Genomic DNA, 17,751 nt, shown 5'->3' with positions numbered 1-17,751 from the left:
ACAATAGATCTGAGGCTGACAACAACTCTTGTTCCAATGGTGATTTGCAGGGAAGGATGTATGTAGAATGATGCCAGGAATATGAGGAGCACCACCCAGCAAGGCACACTGGTTGTTTCCCCTCACCTCAAGTAGATGCACATATTTCAGGGTGAGGAATTGACTTTCGAATCTCAAAGCAAAATCTCAAGACAGCAGACTTCTGCCCTGTATTGGAAGATGGTCTCTTCCATCTCTTGATGCAGTTTTACTACAGCCATGAATGTCCAATCACAGCAAATGCAAACTAATATAAGTATATTTAGAAAAGCTTTTTGAAACATCACTGCAGTGTTTAAAGAGGCAGTTCCAGTTTTATTTGAGCATGTGAGAAATCAACCTCTCTCTTTGGAGTTTATAATTGTCATTTCCGCTGGGAGTATGGTAGCACAGTGATCATCTTACTGTACTGCTAACCCAGCGGCCTAGATTAATGATCCAGAAACATGAGAAACTACAGGATTGTCGTAAAGACTCATATGTTAATTAATGTTCTTGAGGGAATCTGTCATCCTTGCCCATCTTTCACTTACATGTGACTCCAGGCTCCCTCAGAAATGGCCCTGCATGCTGCTCTGTTGCATTCAAGAAGGCAGCTTACCATCACCTTCTTGTGGGTAAGGGTGGGTAGTAAATGGTGGCCTTGATAATGGCCCCGACATCCCATCCCGTTAATGAATAAAGGAAACTCTAGATCTTTGCCCACTTATCATTTTACTACTTCCTGTAGCTCTTCTTCCATTTGTAAATGTGTAAGAAACCTAAATATTTTCTAACCTATTCAGAAACGATTACTGGCAGCCATGGAGCCATGTAATAGAGTTCTTTCAGAAGAGGAAGCAGAGCGCAATAGACACAGTTGGTGTGTCATGTTTTGGTGGGATAAAGAAATTGAATTTGAATATCCGTCACCATGGCCAGAAAAGTTTCCGAATGTGGAGCATTGTCATGCGAGGTAGAGATTTTGCACTGTATGAAATTCTACATTGTTTCTTGAAGGATTGTTCTATTGAATAAATGACTGCTATTAATACCACACTTAAATTTACCATGTTTGTCATTTTCTTTCAGACATGAAGAGATTCCCATGGATGCATGGAGAGTAGATCCCAGTTGCACTATTAAACATGTCACAGATAAGGGTTCTTTGTACTTCCGTGGGTTTCCAACTCTGAAGCATATTAAGCATAAGGTAAGTTTCCCTTGTGGTGGGAAATTTCAATTGATTGCACAGCTTCTTTGCTGAAATCGTATTTGTGAATTAGAGTCAGCAATATTTTATACATGAAATGGATTGTTGTATGCATACCAAACGGGTGAGAATGCAACCAAAACACATTGTTTTAAAGATAAGTAATTAGATCACCACCTTGTGGATGATTGTAGGTTGTTTCCTTGGCCCCCTATCCGCTTAATCTACTTGTAGCCACTCTGCTTTCAGGCGTACTAGATCCTTGGGGATGGAAGTCCAAGAAGCATAAACATGCATGTTTCCCCCCATTCTAAACAGTTACACTCTTGTCAGAATATTTGGGCTTGCAACATGTGCATCTTGGGTTCTATGTACATGGCTGTATGAGGGTTATTACTTTATGTAGTTACGAGTTGATGCATTGTCAGTCAAAATCCATCACTGGTCTGATCTGGATTGCATTGACGTTGGAATGCATTACTGAGGTTAACTTGATAACCATATATTTTGCCCCCCCCCCCCAAAATTCCAAGTATGTACAAGGTATTGATGACGTTTTAACTAGGTAAAGCTACAGTTTTCCAGCACAGAATGCTGATAACTTGCTCCTTGTTGAACTAGACACAGCATATTTATTATGGGTTAAATTTGAAGGTTATATGGAACTGAATGAAAAGTATCCTCCTCCTTAGTGATGGTTGTGCCCTAGTTTCCATTGATGAAACAAGGTGGCTAGGCACGCAAACAATGCCTTAAGTACGGTGGATCTGTTTGCCTTGGGAAACTAATTGTGAAGTCTACTATAGGAGATTAGAGTATTGAATGTTCCAGCATTTCAACCTCCCTTACCTTTCAGCAGGTTCGCATTAGTTACTCAAAGGTGCAATGTTGCAGAACATAGATATAAACAGTAATAGTGTGGAGGACTAGTTCATGAAATGCATCAGTACGTCAAGGAACCAGCTGGGTTGGGCTATTTTATATCCAGTATTTTGCAATCTGGCAGTTTTAAAAATGACTTTAGTTGAGGAGCTCTAGGACAAGACTGATCATATTATGTTATAATTTTACATTGAGTTTGAAAATAATTTGGTTAAATCCAAAACTATGATCTTAAATTGGAACAAAGCAAACTGCGTGGGTATGGGGATGAGTTGGCTGGTGAGGTAGGTTGGAAAATTAGATTAAAGGTATGATGGTCAATAAGCAATGGAAAACATTTTAAATAAATAATCATTCTCCATGAATGTACATTCGCTTAAGGAATAAAAAACCCATGGAAAACATGGCCACTGTTAGGCCACTGGCAGACGAGAAGTTAGAGATAGCATTAAGTTAGGTTAAAAGAACAAGTGTATAGCATTTCCAAACAGAACAATAAACTGGAAGATTTTAGAATTCAGCAAAGGTTCACTAAGAAATTTGTAGAGAAAAGGTAAACAGAAAATAGCACAAACATACAAAAGTTTTTGGATATAAAAAGGAAGAGATTAACAATTGTGGGTCCTGTAGTGGCACAGACGGGGAAAGTTAAAATGGAAAAATAGCAGAGACATTTAATATTTTGTATCTGTCTTCATAATAGAAGACACAAAATTCCACTCTCAACGTCCTGGGGGTTACCATTCACCAGAAACTCAACTGAACTAGCCATATAAATACTGTGGCTACAAGAGCACGTTGGAATCTCATTGCGAGTAACTCACCTACTGACTCCCCAAAGTCTGTCTGCAAGAAACCAGTCAGGAGTGTGATAGAATATTCTCCACTTGCCTGGATGAGTGTAGCTCCAACAATACTTGACACCATCCAGGTCAAAGTGGCCCGCTTGATTGCCATCCCTTCCACAAATATTCGCTACCTCACCACCGACTCACAGAAGCAGAAATCTGTGCCATCTACAAGATGCACTGCAGGAACACAATTTGTTCAGAGTTGGAGTTGGAATTTTTTGATCCTTGAATATAGTCAAGGCAGATTGATAGATTTTTATATTCTAAAAGAATCGAGTAATGTGTGGCTTGGGTGGGAAAGGGAAGTTGAGATTGAAGATCAGCTTTGATCTAACAGAATGGTGAATTTGACTTGAAGGACTGAATGGCCTACTTTTATTTACGAAGAATGAATGTTTGAATTGGGGCCAATTAGGAGTGTAGCTTTTTAAATATATATTTTTTCCTGATAGCCCCTTAACTTGATTGCATGTCCTAATTCCACATATGACTGGCTTATGATGCTGGATGTTGACGAGCCTGCAGTTAGTATGGTACCAAATGCTACCGACTCAATACATGGAAGTGAGCTTTTCTTTTTCACCTTGTGTTTCCTTTAACGCAAAACTGTATGAGTCAAAATGCATGTTTGAAATTTTTATTCTTGCAGTTCTATTTGGCGAAGAGTGGAGTGCAAATCTTCCAACAACCAAGCCGTGGAGAGAATATGCTTTTGGAGTTATTGCTCAAAGAAGAGGAGGAAGTATGTAAAAGATCATAGAGAGTGTTACAAAACTGGAATATAACTTATTTTTGACTTGCAAACTGTTTAAATCTGACTTTCTGAAACAATTACTGCCACTTAAATTATATTGCTCATAATTTAAAAATTAAATATGAATTCATATTTGGGGCATCACAGTGGTTAGCACAGTAGCTTCACAGCTCCAGGATCCCAGGTTTGATTCCCGGCTTGTGTCACCGTCTGTGCAGAGTCTGCACGTTCTCCCCGTGTCGGCATGGGTTTCCTCCGTGCTCCGGTTTCCTCCCACAGTCCAATGATGTACAGGTTAGGTGGATTGGCCATGAGAAATTGCCCTTAGTGTCCAAAAAGGTTAGGTGATGTTACCAGGTTCCGGGGATAGGGTGAAGGTATGGGCTTGAGTAGGGTTCTCTTTCCAAGAGCTGGTGCTGACTCAATGGGCTGAATGGCCTCCTTCTGCCCTGTCAATTCTATGATTCACCTGCTTTGCTTCTGCAAGATTACATTTGAGCTTCCTGAATATAAAATGTATATGTTTTTGGTGTCCAATTTCAGGGATGTCCTTGAATTTTTGTACCATGCCACAAACAAGGGTTTCTTCCTTTCGCCAATGAAAACAGTCACACAGTGGTTGGCACCTTCTCACAGCACCAGGGACCAGAGTTCAATTCTGACCTCGAGTGACTGCGTGGAGTTTGCCCTTTCTCCCCGTGTCTGCGTGGGTTTCCTCTGGATATTCCGTTTTCCTTCCACAGTCCAAAAATGTGCAGGTTAGGTAGATTGGCCATGATCAATTGCCCCTTAGTCCCAAAAGGTGAGGTGGGGTTACTGGGTTATGGGGATAGGGTGGGGGCTTGACCCTAGGTGGGGTGCCCTTTGAGAGGGTAGGTGCAAACTTGATGGGCTGAATGGCATCCTTCTGCACTGTAGGGATTCTATGATTCTAATAAATATGTGAAATTATTAAAAGGCAGCAGTCCAACATTTAAAAGCCACGTATTTAAGGTTAGTTTATAAATTCCTCTTTGCCTTACAGAATGTGGATGATGTTGCAGATCAGGAACTGGGAAGGCCTGTTTTTTTGAATTGGCCTCATCTTGAAGAAGCTCGAGTTGTTGCGGTGTCAGATCAAGAAATGAAGTAAGTATTGAATAACATGACTTGAGCTGCAGTTTGCAAGGATAGCACATTTAATATTGTAGATTGGCTTCTACCTTTGGTGTTTGCAATTATGCACTATAAAATCCCCTGAAAGCTATGTTGTTTTTCTTGCACCCAAATGTCTGTATTGATTATTGAGTAAGTTACGTGTTGTTTGTATGTTGTTCATACAAAGATGTTCTTGGTCATGGTTCTTGGTATTTCTTTCTTAATCTTGCCATTTTGCACCAAAAACAAGCAGAATATAGGTTTCTTGCCAAAGTCAGTCATTCGCCCTTCTGTTGTGCATCTGCTAGTTACTAATATCACTGCCTTGAGTACTATTAACTTCCTTGGAGTAGAACATTTGACCTGAGACGGAAGCAAACAATATCCATTGGTTAGTCTTGGTTCTGCACTCTGAACTTTACTATTTGAAAGCTTTGCTCCAGGAAAACAAAGCTAATCTGTTGGTTCCCCCAATTGTATTTTGTTAAAACCATTTCCCCTATTTTGACCCAAAAGAATGCTGGAGATCGAAGTAAAAACGAAATTGCTGGAAATAAGTTGCAGGCTGCACCATCTGTGGAGAGAGAAACGAGAGTTTGGTTGTTCTGATGAAAGGTCATGACATTAAAATTCTGATCTCTCTCTACTGCTGCTGCCAGACCTGGTGAGTATTTCCAGCATGTTCTGTTTTGCTTCATTATTTTGAGGAAGGGAGATCTAACTATTTGTAACTTTTATGATTTTGCCAGTTCAGATTCCACGACACTCTCAATACACCACCTACATGTTTTCCTGGGAATTATGTTCTGTTTCTTTTTCTGTGACAACCACAACTGAATGCCTTCCATTATTAAAGGTTGGAATTTCCTGACAGCATATGTCATATTGATGACATATGCATTATTCTCATGCAATGTTTCAGGAAATTATGAAAATTTATTGAGTCGCTTGTGCTACTTCATCTGAGTAGCAACCCCCTTTCAAAGCTGAGCTCGTCAGGATTGACCGGATTTGTGCGAGTTTACTTGTTAGTTGGGGCACTGATGTGACATGAGGCAAACTTTTGCTGAGTTGATTACAGAAGTCAGTTCTGCGCACAGGGAACTGCATTAACCCTGGAAGCTGCAGAACCTTTGAAAGCAGCGACTGTGTATTGTAACCGGTGGTTTTCTTAGAGTTGTCACCCAATAGAGTATGTCAATCTCTTAACAAACTGTAACAATGCAATTGATAGTGCCATTATTAAGGGAAAGATAATGGGTATTTGAGCACGAGGGTTAGCTGGGACATTGGGTGTCGAGTGTTTTTACTGAACAAAGTCAATGAACTCACTCGGCAAGGAAAGGCTCTGTGCCTTAGTTTTGAGTGTGTGTTGTAGTAACAAAGCATTGTCTTTGGGTGGTGTCTCTTAGAGTGGGAGCACTTTTGTTCACTAAAGCAGAGTTGGTTTGAGATTGAAATTCTTCAGCAAATTTCTGGACCTTTGGTAATATCAAAATCAGTATAGAACAGTACAGCACAGAACAGGCCCTTCGGCCCTCGATTTTGTGCCGAGCAATGATCACCCTACTCAAACCCACATATCCACCCTATACCCGTAACCCAACAACCCCCCCCTATACCCGTAACCCAACAACCACAGAATGTGTAGCAGGAGACTGCACTTTTTAAAAATAGAGTACTCAATTTTTTTTATCAAGTACTGCAGCACTTGATTTTCCTACCTAGTCAGTGGGGTCCCGTTGTTTTTTTTCCAAAGTTGACATTACTAACAATGCATTTGGTCATCAAAGTTTGTGTAACACAACAAAGTTAGTAAAACAAGGAATTTATCTTTCCTGCTAACTTTATATAATCGAATGGGAAGCAGTTTATAACATGCCTGTTTTACCTGATTCTGATTTTATAGATACTATTTAGAAGAACCCGCAGAAGTACAAAAGGTATACAATGGGAAAACTCCACCACCCGTTAAGATAGTTTACCTTGGAGACGCAGAACAAAACATGTGGAACAGAGAAGTTCATAATATAACTGAATTGTAAGTAAATATATGCATGCCAGATTATTTTTTCATAATATTTTAATTCATACATTATAGTCATGAAGTTTGCAAAGAGAAAATGTTATCCGGATATCGATAAACTTGACCGTTGCGAGCTTAATCAGTAGGATATTCCCTTTAATCCCCATTTCCACCTTTTTTTAAGTTCACTTTGTTTTATCCTTTCCTGGATTGTCCAGTCACAATGTTAAAATCTGAAAAGCCTAACCCTCCCTTAATCTTGGGGGATTAGAGTAATCTGAGCATTGATTTGGTAGTTTGTGTGGCAAAGAAAGACAAGATGTATTGACGATCAATGCACTATTTGGTTGGGGACTGCAAAAGGTAGCATGGCAGTTTAGCATTATCCAGCTATAAGCAGAATCAAGGGGTGGCAGGATGGTTGTATTTTGGACTTGGAAGCACTTTCTAGTCTGAAAGTTTGAGTACGTAGTTTGTGTTGATAGCTTGAATTGAGTAAGGTGGGAAGGAGGCCATTGCAGAGCATAGACCTGTTGCTGTGCTGTGAGGTCTTTGCATAAGGATGCAAACTTCATATGGCCCTTTGCCTCCACCAGCAGGAACCAGGTGGTACTACAGCTGTTTATAAAATGTTTATATAATGGGTGTGATTTAGCAGGCCTGTTAGCTGCGAGGGCAAACCCCTCCATGGCTGCTAAATATCACAATGGCCCAAAAATGGGATTTTGCTGGTGAGATTTTGGAACGTGATCTTTCCCGGCCCTCCCCAATGATGCAATCAGGTTCGCGTCCAGGAAACCTGATTTACATGAATTTGAATGTATTAGCATCCACGTAGCAGGCTTAAGTCACATCTTCAGCCCTCATCCCACTCACCAGGCATGACGCCACGCCAGCGCGAATTACTACTGCTCTAGCTCTTTAAATACGGGAATCAGGCGCCATGACCTCCGAGAGGGAGGAAGGAGGCGAGTACCACTGTCTCCACTGAACACCAGGGAGTCCAAGGGGACAGAGGCTGATTGGCAGCTCCTGGTGGGGGCAGGGGTGGTGAGAGAAAGGGCAGCCCCCGGGGACATGAGGCTATATTCGTAGGACAGGGTGGGGGTTGCGGTTGACGTTGGTGATCTTGGAGTCTGCTTTCTCTGCTGTGCGAGTCTGCTTTCTGTGGCGGGGAAAGATACAATCTGTGGCATAGGAAGCTGTGGAGTTCATGGGGTCGGATGGTATGAGAGCCATGCCCAACGAGCTGGGTGGAGACCCTGGAAGAGAAAGCAACACCTTGCCCACCCAGGAAGCCTAATGGGCTGGATGGATGAGATCCTGAAAGAGAAAGCAACACTGAGGCATTAAAGTGGTGAGCAACAATAATATTCAATTTGATGACATATCAAAATGTGACAAGTTCCCCCAACTGCTGGTGCCTAATTTCACTTGTGCCCCTACAATTCCTGAGCCTTGCATACTCTCCCACTACATCTAGATGTGTCACTAGCATGCACATTAGAGATGGAGGTGGCCTGCTGCCTTCCACACCCTGCGCAGTGGATCCCCCTCCCTCCAAGTTCTCCTGAGCCCCAGGGTAGTCCATGGGATGCAGGGGCAGCTGGAGTGAGCTGTAGAAGTCTCAACATCATCTGGTGCTGCCATCCCTGGAGCTCCACCATTGTCTGAATCAAGTAGTTGAAGCCCTCAGCCATGTTCCTCAGAGACTGAGACATGCTTCGGCGTTCACCCACCTTGAGCCTCAGGCTTTCCACTGCAGACCCCATCTTTGCAGTGTAGGCCTGGGTGCCACGCATTGCCTGCACAATCTCCTGAAGCAGAAGGTTTTCTGACTCCTTCGATCTTGCACTCGCAAGAGTGTTGCTGCCACCTACATTCCTGACTGCCTTTGCATCTCAAGCAGCTGAGGGCCGAGCATGTCCAGAGGCACGGCACCTGGCTGTGGAACAGCTGAGTCCTGGGATCCATCAATCCTCTGACTGTACAATCCCTGGTTTATTCCTACCTCCAGCATATGTGCATCAAAAGCAGTGTGGTGCTCACTGGTTTAGCTCAGTTGGCGGGACAGTTGGTTTGTGATGCAGAGTGAGGCCAACAGCACGGGTTCAATTCCCGTAATGGCTGAGGTTGCCTTCTCAACCTTGCCTTTCACCTAAGGTGCAGTGAACCTCCGGTTAAATAACCTCAGCTGACCACCAGTCAGCTCTCCCCCTGAAAGGGAAAGCAGCCTATGATCATCTGGGGGCTATGACGACTTTACTTGGTGCTCACCTGATAGTGAGTCAGATGCCTGCCTGCTAAGGTCGCCCACCGAGGTGTGTGTCTCAGCGCTGGTGTGGTGTGGGGGTAATAGAGGTGATGCTCCGACATCTCCTTTGAGTTGCTTTTGAGGGTGGGCAGTGGATCCTGCTGATGGATGGGCCAGGCTGATTGGGTGATGATCCTGCAATTGTTTTGGAAAATTCTGCCGAATATGTATGAAACTTACTGACATTCTTGTGTCCATTGTATATATGTTTTAACATAGCTGTAGAATAGATTCATCTGAGGAACATGATGTAGATTATGTCATGCATGCTAAAAACTACAATTGGGAGTACTTTTTCTGTCAGTTTCATGTTTCCCACAATGATAATGGGACACACAGTAAAAGCAGACATGGCATATGGTTAAAACTTTGCTTGGAATGTGACCTTGTTACAATGATTTAAATATATATATCTTTTGGTCAAATGAGCTAATACTCTAATTATAAAACTTGCTGTGTAACTGCGTGCTGTAGTGGCTTGTGTGCATTGTTTTCTTAAAATTGCAGCAAAATTGTTGAAAGGAAGTAATTAATACATTAGATGTATCCTTGTAGGGTCTCTTTCCAAACCAGCTAAATGTATTTACTATTCTTTAAGATTTTTAAATCCATGTTTTAAAAAAAAAACTTTTTCAGTTACCACAAACGGAAAGGAATCCTCATCAATGAAACGTCAGTGCTTGTGTATGCACAACTCCTCACTGGGCGTCGATATGTGTTTGGCCATAATGGTGAAGTTACCTTGGAGAAGGAATGGTCAAAGCAAGTACTACCATTTGCTCACCAGACCATTGTGAGGGTAGGAATTCAAAAATAAAGAGCTCAGTGCTGCTAATCAAATAATATTATGCTTTGTTTGTCAGTGTGGTATTTTAACACCTGCTTGGTTTTATCGATTCTTAACATACAATTTTCTTTTCACGCATACAACTGTGAATAATTGGAGAAGTTAAAGACAGTATTAGATTTTTTTTTTAAATAAAAGAGGTGTACAATGTCACCAAAGAAAAGAAGAAAACCTGAGTTTTGGAAGGATTTTAAAAATGAGCAAAGGATGACCAAGAAAATGAGGTAGAAGCAGAAAATAGAATATGAGCCTGCACCAGCAATAACAGATTGTAATAGCTTCTGCAAGTATGTAAGGAGGAAGCAAAGAACGATCCCTTAGAGGCAGAAGTAGTGCAAATTATACTGAGGAATAAGGAAATGGCAGACGATAAACAAATGTTTTGTGCCTCTCTTCACAGGAGACATTCAGAACATAAATTGAGGAACCAAGGGTCTAAGGAAAATGAGAAACCAAGTAATTAGTGAAGAAAAATATAATGACTGACTGGGCTGGACAAATTGGATGCAAGAATGCTGTTTCCTCTGACGAATGGGGGGGATATCTAGAACAAGTGGTCACAGACTCAGAGTACAGACTGAGCGGAGGAGAAATTGCTTCACCTGAAGGTGGTGAACCTGCGGAATTCTCTGTCACCGAAGGCTGTGGAGGCCAAATCACTGAATATATTTAAGAAGGAAATAGATTTGTAGACACAAATGTAGGGGTTTTGGTGTTGATAGAGGATCAGCCTTTTCTGTATGATCGTGTTGAATGATTGAGCAGGCTCGAAAGGCCAAACGGTACAGGAGCTACACTGTCGGACAGTCAACATCACTAGGGAAACGATACTCCACAAACCTTCGGGATTGAGGGCAGACAGATCTCCCAGGCCTGATGGCCTACATCCTAGGGTGTTAAAAGAAGTGGCAGCAGAGGTAGTGGATCCATTGGTTAAATATTCCAAAATTCCCTGGACACCGGAAAGGTTCCAGTGGATTGGAAAACTGCTAACGTAACAACCTTATTCAAAAAGGGAGGGAGGCAGAATGTGAGAAATTACAGGTCAGTTAGTTTAACATCTGTTGTTGGAAAATTGTTAGAATCAGTTATCAAGGAAGTAATATCAGGACATTTGGAAAGTCAAACGCTATCCATCAAAATCAGCATGGTTTTATGAAGGGCAAATCATGTTTGACTAATTTGCGAGAGTTCTTCACAATGTAACAAGCAAAGTGGATAATGGGGATCCTGTAGTTATAGTATATCTGGACTTCTGGATAAGGTGCCACAATGTTAGACCACATGGGATTTGGAGGACTTTAATAGCTTGGATAGAAGACTGGCTGACGGACAGAAGACCAAGGCGGGATAAATGGGTCTTTCGTTGGATGGCAAAATGTAACTAGTGGGGTGCCACAGAGTTCGGTCCAACTATTTACAATTATATAAATGACTTGGATACAGCGATAGAAGGTTCTATAGCCAAATTTTCAGACAACAGAAAAATAGGTTGGGCAGTAAGTTGCAGTGAGGAAATAACCTTACAAATGGATACAGATAGATTAGGAGAGTGGGCCAAAATGTGGCAGATGAAGTTTAATGTGGATAAGTGTGAGGTCATGCATTTTGGTTGGAAAAATGTGACGGAACTTATCTAAATGGGGAGCAACATCAGGGTGCTCCTTGGAGCGGTGATCTGGGGGTCCTCAGTCATGAGTCCCAGAAAACTAGCATGCAGGTACAGCAGATAATAAAGAAAATGAATGGAATGTTGGCATAGAGTGAAAGGAATAGAGTGTAAAGATTAGGAAGTGTTGTTACAGCTATACAAGGCATTGGTGAGGCCGCACCTGGAGTATTATGCGCCCTTTTGGTCCCCTTATTTGAAGAAAGACATAGTGGCATTGGAGACAGTTCAGAGGAGGTCCACTATGTTAATTACAGAGATGAGGGATTTGTTGTATGAAGAGAGGTTGAACAGTTTTAGGCCCATACTCTTTGAGTTTAGAAGAATGAGGGGAGATCAAATTGAAGTATACAAGAAGGGTAAAAGTGCAGATGTTTCCTCTTGTGGGGCATTCTAGAACGAGAGGTCATAGACTTTCGATAAGAGGTAGCAAATTTAAAATGGAGTTGAGGAGGAACTGCTGTGCAGAGAGACCTGGGTGTGCTTGTGCATGAGTCACAAAAAGTTGGTTTACAGGTGCAACAGGTAATTAAGAAGGCGATGGAATGTTGTCCTTCATTGCTAGAGGGATGGAGTTTAAGACCAGGGAGGATATCCTGCAATTGTATCAGGGTGAGTGAGGAGTATTGTGTCCAGTTTTGGTCTCCTTACCTAAGAAAGGACGTACTGGCGCTGGAGGGTGTGCAGAGGAGATTCACTCGGTTAATTCCAGAGCTGAAGGGATTGGATTACGCGGAGAGATTGAGTAGACTGGGACTGTACTCGTTGGAATTTAGAAGGATATGGGGGGATTTTATAGAAACATATAAAATTATGAAGGGAATAGATAGGATAGATGCGGGCAGACTGTTCCCACGGGTGGGTGAAAGCAGAACTGGGGCATAGCCTCAAAATAAGGGGAAGTAGATTTAGGACTGAGTTTAGGAGGAACTTCTTCACCCAAAGGGTTGTGAATCTATGGAATTCCTTGCCCAGTGAAGCAGTTGGGGCTCCTTCATTAAATGTTTTTAAGATAAAGATAGATAGTTTTTTGAAGAATAAAGGGATTAAGGGTTATGGTGTTCGGGCCAAAAAGTGGAGCTGAGTCCACAAAAGATCAGCCATGATCTCATTGAATGGCGGAGCAGGCTCGAGGCTCCAGATGGCCTTCTCCTGCTCCTAGTTCTTATGTTCTTATGAACTACTTCTCCCAAAGGGTTGTGAATTTGTTGAATTTGCTAACCCAGAGTGCGGTGGATGCTGGGACAGTGAGTACATTTAAGGAGGAGTTAGATAGATTTTCAATTTTAAAAAATGAAATGAAATGAAAATCGCTTATTGTCACAAGTAGGCTTCAAATGAAGTTACTGTGAAAAGCCCCTAGTCACCACATTCCGGCACCTGTTCAGGGAGGCTGGTACGGGAATTGAACCATGCTGCTGGCCTGCCGTGGTCTGCTTTAAAATCCAGCTATTTAGCCCTGTGCTAAACCAGCCCCTGGTTGGTAGCAATTGGTAATGGATTGAAGCGTTATGGAGAACGGGCAGGACGGATGTAGTTAAGGCCAGGATGAGATCAACCATGATCGAATGGCTGAGCAGACTCGATGGGCCAAATGGCCTACTTCTGCTCCTTTATCTGATGAACTTGTGTATAAATCACAAATTAGTAGAGGCTTGTAAGAAATCTCGTGGGAGATTTTAACCTTCGTATAGATTTAACAAATCAAATTGACAAAGGTAACCTGAAGGATGAGTTCATAGAAGCGTTTGGACAAGCTCGTGAAACACCATAGCATACAGGGCTATGGACCAATTGGAAATTGGATGAGTATAGATTGGTTCTTGATGGCTGGCAAAGATATGATGGGCCAAAGAGCCTATTTCTGTGCTGTATGACTCTACGACTCTAATAAATTGTTAGAACTAAAAGCTGACAAATCCCTATACCCAATGATTAACATTCAGGAGCTTTAAGAGGTGGCTACAGAGATGGTGGATGCTTATTTTTGACTTTCCAAATTTCATAGCTTGTGGTTTGGAAGGTAGAAAATGTAACCTTGCTGTTAAAGAAAGGAGGGAGAGAGAGAAAATGGTGAATTATAGACCAGATAGTCAAATAAAGTTAATAGAAAAATGCTTGAATCTGTTCAGATTGTGGGCCACTAAAGAAAGTCACAATATGATCAGACATAGTCGGTATGGTCTTCGAAAAGAAAAACATGTTCGACAAAACTAGTCACGTTTTTTAAGGCTGTAACTAGCAGGGTGAATAAAGGAAATCTGTGGATGTAGTATATTTGGATATGCAGAAAGCATTCAATAAGGTCCCATGCAATACGTTAAACAAATAGCGAGCTTGAGATTGAGGGTGATATGTTAGCATGGTTGAGTATTGGTTAACAGACATGAAACCGAGCATAAATTGGCTATTTTCAGGTTGGAAGCAGTGGACCAAGGATAAAAATCGATATTTAAGATTTAACTACAGTTAATCTTCCTGGACAATACAAAGCTAAGTGGGAAAGTTAGCTGTGAGGAGAACGTATATAGTTTGCACAGGGTTAGAGACAAATGAAATGATTGGGAAAGAAAGTCACAATTCGAGTATAAAGCGTGAAATTATCCATTTAGAAAAAAACAGAGAAGCAGAGTACTTAAACAGTGGCAGTGTCGTAAATGTTGGTACTCAATGATTTGGCTGTTGTCTTGCAAACATTGGCATGCAGGTACAGAAAGGCAACAGGTACGTGTTGAACTGAATTTGGAAAATAAAATAACAAAGACTTGCTGTAATTAAATAAGGCTTTGGTGAGACTGCACCGAGAATACTGTGTATTGTTTTAGTCTTCTAACCCAAGGAAGAATATACTTGTTTTAGCAGATATGTAACAATACTTCGATTACAAAGATTGGATAGAACATAGAACAGTACAGCACAGAACAGGCCCTTCGGCCCTCGATGTTGTGCCGAGCAATGATCACCCTATTCAAACCCACGTATCCACCCTATACCCGTAACCCAACAACCCCCCCCCTTAACCTTACTTTTTAGGACACTACGGGCAATTTAGCATGGCCAATCCACCTAACCCGCACATCTTTGGACTGTGGGAGGAAACCGGAGCACTCGGAGGAAACCCACGCACACACGGGGAGGACGTGCAGACTCCGCACAGACAGTGACCCAGCCGGGAATCGAACCTGGGACCCTGGAGCTGTGAAGCATTTATGCTAACCACCATGCTACCGTGCTGCCCTGATCAGATTGCTGCAAATGTTGCTTTTCAGCATCCTGCACAATTCCATTTTTTAAATTATTACCGTCTGAAATTCTCAACCCTGCTTCCTGTGCCTTATCATCCATCTTTGTTAATGTAGATGAATATACAGTGGATCCAATTACGGACTTAAAATTAAAAACAAATTAATATAAATTAAACATCGAAAAATTATTTTCTTCTCCAGACTCATTATAAGAATATATGCCTAATTATTTAATTTCTCAAACTATAATGGGTCGAAAGACCATTTGACATGGATCAGCTTTGCTTTGTTTTGATTTTTATTAATGAAACGTTGGAGATGCTAGATCACCGCATTTATTGCCTAACAATATTAGCACTTCAAGAAATTTGCTGGATGTCTCTAAATGGAAATTAGGTTGATTCAGGTTGACTCATTAATGCACTACATTTGCCTTTTCAACGATTTTTGGGCAGTACATTGATTGAATCAGCATTATTTTAAATTAAAAGCAAAAAAATAATGGGGCAAATGCAATTTTAAGTTTGGATCAACCAATCTGATCAAAATCCCTGATTTTCCACTCCACCGCAACCCCTGCGCTCACCACCATATTTGAGAATTCTAATAGTCAAGAATATATAAACTTCTGTAAGATTGTCGTGAACAAATTGCGTTAAAAACAGTCCTTATTTTGTGCTAGTGTGAAAGTGAAAGGCAATAATTTATAGTCTCTGGAATTTAGAAGACCTGAGAGGTGTCATTGAAGTGTATAAAATTCTTTGAAGGCTTGATAGGGTAGCTATTAAGAGATAATTTCCTTAATTGGAGAATTCACAACTTGGAATCAGTCTCAGGATAAAAGGTCAGCCATTTAAGACTGAGATGTGCAGTAATCTCTTCACTAAAAGGATTGTAATCTTTGGAATTCTTTACTGTAGAGGGCTGTGAATGCTCAGGTGCTTAGTCTATTCAAGATCGAGATTGATATATTTTTAATCATTAAAGGAATCTAGGGATAATGTGATAGGATGAGCAGTTCAGCCATGATCATAGTGAATGGTGGAGCAGGCTCGAGGGGCCATATAGCCTACTACTCATTTTCTTGTGTCTAATTGGGAAAGTTACAAAGTCTCTGGTGATTTATTTGGGCCATTTTAACTTTTTAAAATAAATATCTTTTTCAGAATCTTAAATCATTTGATTCCAGTTTCTCTCACTTCAGTTCGTTGGATGAATTGTTCCCACCCAGAATTAAGGTGTTCATGTTGGGAACTCCATACTATGGCTGCATTGGAAAGGTTAGTTCATTTTGATATGGTGTTCTATAATTCTGTGTGTTGTAAGTCATAATGATGGAAATTGAGAAGTAAAATTGCCAACCAATTGCTTGAGTGCTTAGATTTTTCTAGTTGTTTTCTCATAAAACACCATTAGCTTCACTAAAGTGAATAGCTGAGCCTCAGAAAAAGCACACGGGTCCCATGTTCAATCACCAATTTTTGATCTTGGGTGGAATATGGCATATGTAGTAATAATCTTTATTATTGTCACAAGTAGACTTACATTAAGACCACAATGAAGTTAGTGTGAAAATCCCCAAGTCATCACATTCCGGCGCCTGTTCGGTCTCATTGAGGGAGAATTTAGAATATCCAATTCACCTAACAGCACGTCTTTTAGGACTTGTGGGAGGAAACCGGAGCACCCGGAGGAAACCTACACAGACATGGGGAGAATGTGCAGACTCTCCTCAGACAGTGACCCGAATTGTGGCTACTTCAGCAAGAATTGAAGTACAACCAGTACCCATGGGACTAAAGCTCAGCAATAGGCTCCAACTCAATTAACTGCTCTACTGACCAGGATTTATGCATGCATAGTATTTTAATCTGTATTAGCTTTACATGCATTTACAGGCAGATGCAAAGAAAGACTGTGGATACATTTAAGACCTTTAGAACTTAAACATTTCATAGAATACCTACAGTGCAGGAGGAGGCCATTGGGCTCACTGAGTCTGCACTGATCCTTTGAAAGAGTCCCCACCCAGGTTCACTCCCCCATCCTATCCCCAGAACCCCACCTAATCTTTAAACATTAAGGGGCAATTTACATGGCCAATCCACCTAACCTGCATATCTTTGGACTGTGGGAGGAAACCGGCGGAGAACCTAGAAGAAACCCACACAGACACTGGGAGAAGGTGCCAACTCCACAGACTGCACTTCACATACAATGAGTTTCTTTTGAAGTGCAGTGACTTGACTTGGATAGGCAAATACCAAATGGCAAGATCCCAGAAAGAGTAACCAGATGAATATTCAGTTTATCTATTTTTAATAGTGTTGAATGGAGGTGACCTCTAGTACAGGATACAGGCAGATCATCCTGTGGCGCTTCACATTGTTCTGAGAAATCTTTAGCTGAACAGGGAATTGCGTCTCAGTTCAATGTCTCATTTGCAGTTTGGCACCTGACAGTTCAGCATTCTACAATACTGCCGTAGTATGTTAAGTGTGGTGTGTTAGCAATAATGTGGAGATGCCGGCGTTGGACTGGGGTGAGCACAGTAAGAAGTCTTACAACACCAGGTTAAAGTCCAACAGGTTTGTTTCAAACACGAGCTTTCGGAGCACGGCTCCTTCTTCACCTGAAGAAGGAGCCGTGCTCCGAAAGCTCGTGTTTGAAACAAACCTGTTGGACTTTAACCTGGTGTTGTAAGACTTCTTACTGTGTTAGCAATAGATCTTGAGGCCTGTAACCATTTGACTTTGAGACCAGAATGCTTTCAAGAAAGCCAAACTGAGTGCTTT

At 41.5% G+C, this 17,751-nt stretch overlaps 1 protein-coding gene across 5 annotated transcripts in view; it reads left to right on the top strand.

Annotated features, from left to right (window-relative positions):
* The window catches only part of xrn1 (5'-3' exoribonuclease 1), a 146,185-nt gene that overhangs the window by 55,250 nt on the left and 73,184 nt on the right, over positions 1 to 17,751 (top strand). For all 5 annotated transcript variants that reach the window (XM_038817150.1, XM_038817149.1, XM_038817148.1 and 2 more), the window contains 7 exons: positions 825 to 994; positions 1,111 to 1,231; positions 3,614 to 3,706; positions 4,743 to 4,846; positions 6,765 to 6,896; positions 9,832 to 9,994; positions 16,123 to 16,236. In XM_038817150.1, the coding sequence (XP_038673078.1) occupies positions 825 to 994; positions 1,111 to 1,231; positions 3,614 to 3,706; positions 4,743 to 4,846; positions 6,765 to 6,896; positions 9,832 to 9,994; positions 16,123 to 16,236 (897 nt within the window). The remainder of the gene's footprint in view (positions 1 to 824; positions 995 to 1,110; positions 1,232 to 3,613; positions 3,707 to 4,742; positions 4,847 to 6,764; positions 6,897 to 9,831; positions 9,995 to 16,122; positions 16,237 to 17,751) is intronic.

The sequence above is a fragment of the Scyliorhinus canicula genome, chromosome 13 (assembly GCF_902713615.1).
Source record: "Scyliorhinus canicula chromosome 13, sScyCan1.1, whole genome shotgun sequence".
Lineage (NCBI taxonomy): Eukaryota > Metazoa > Chordata > Chondrichthyes > Carcharhiniformes > Scyliorhinidae > Scyliorhinus > Scyliorhinus canicula.
The sequence above is the reverse complement of the archived record's forward strand: the minus strand, read 5'-3'. Positions and strand labels throughout refer to the sequence as shown.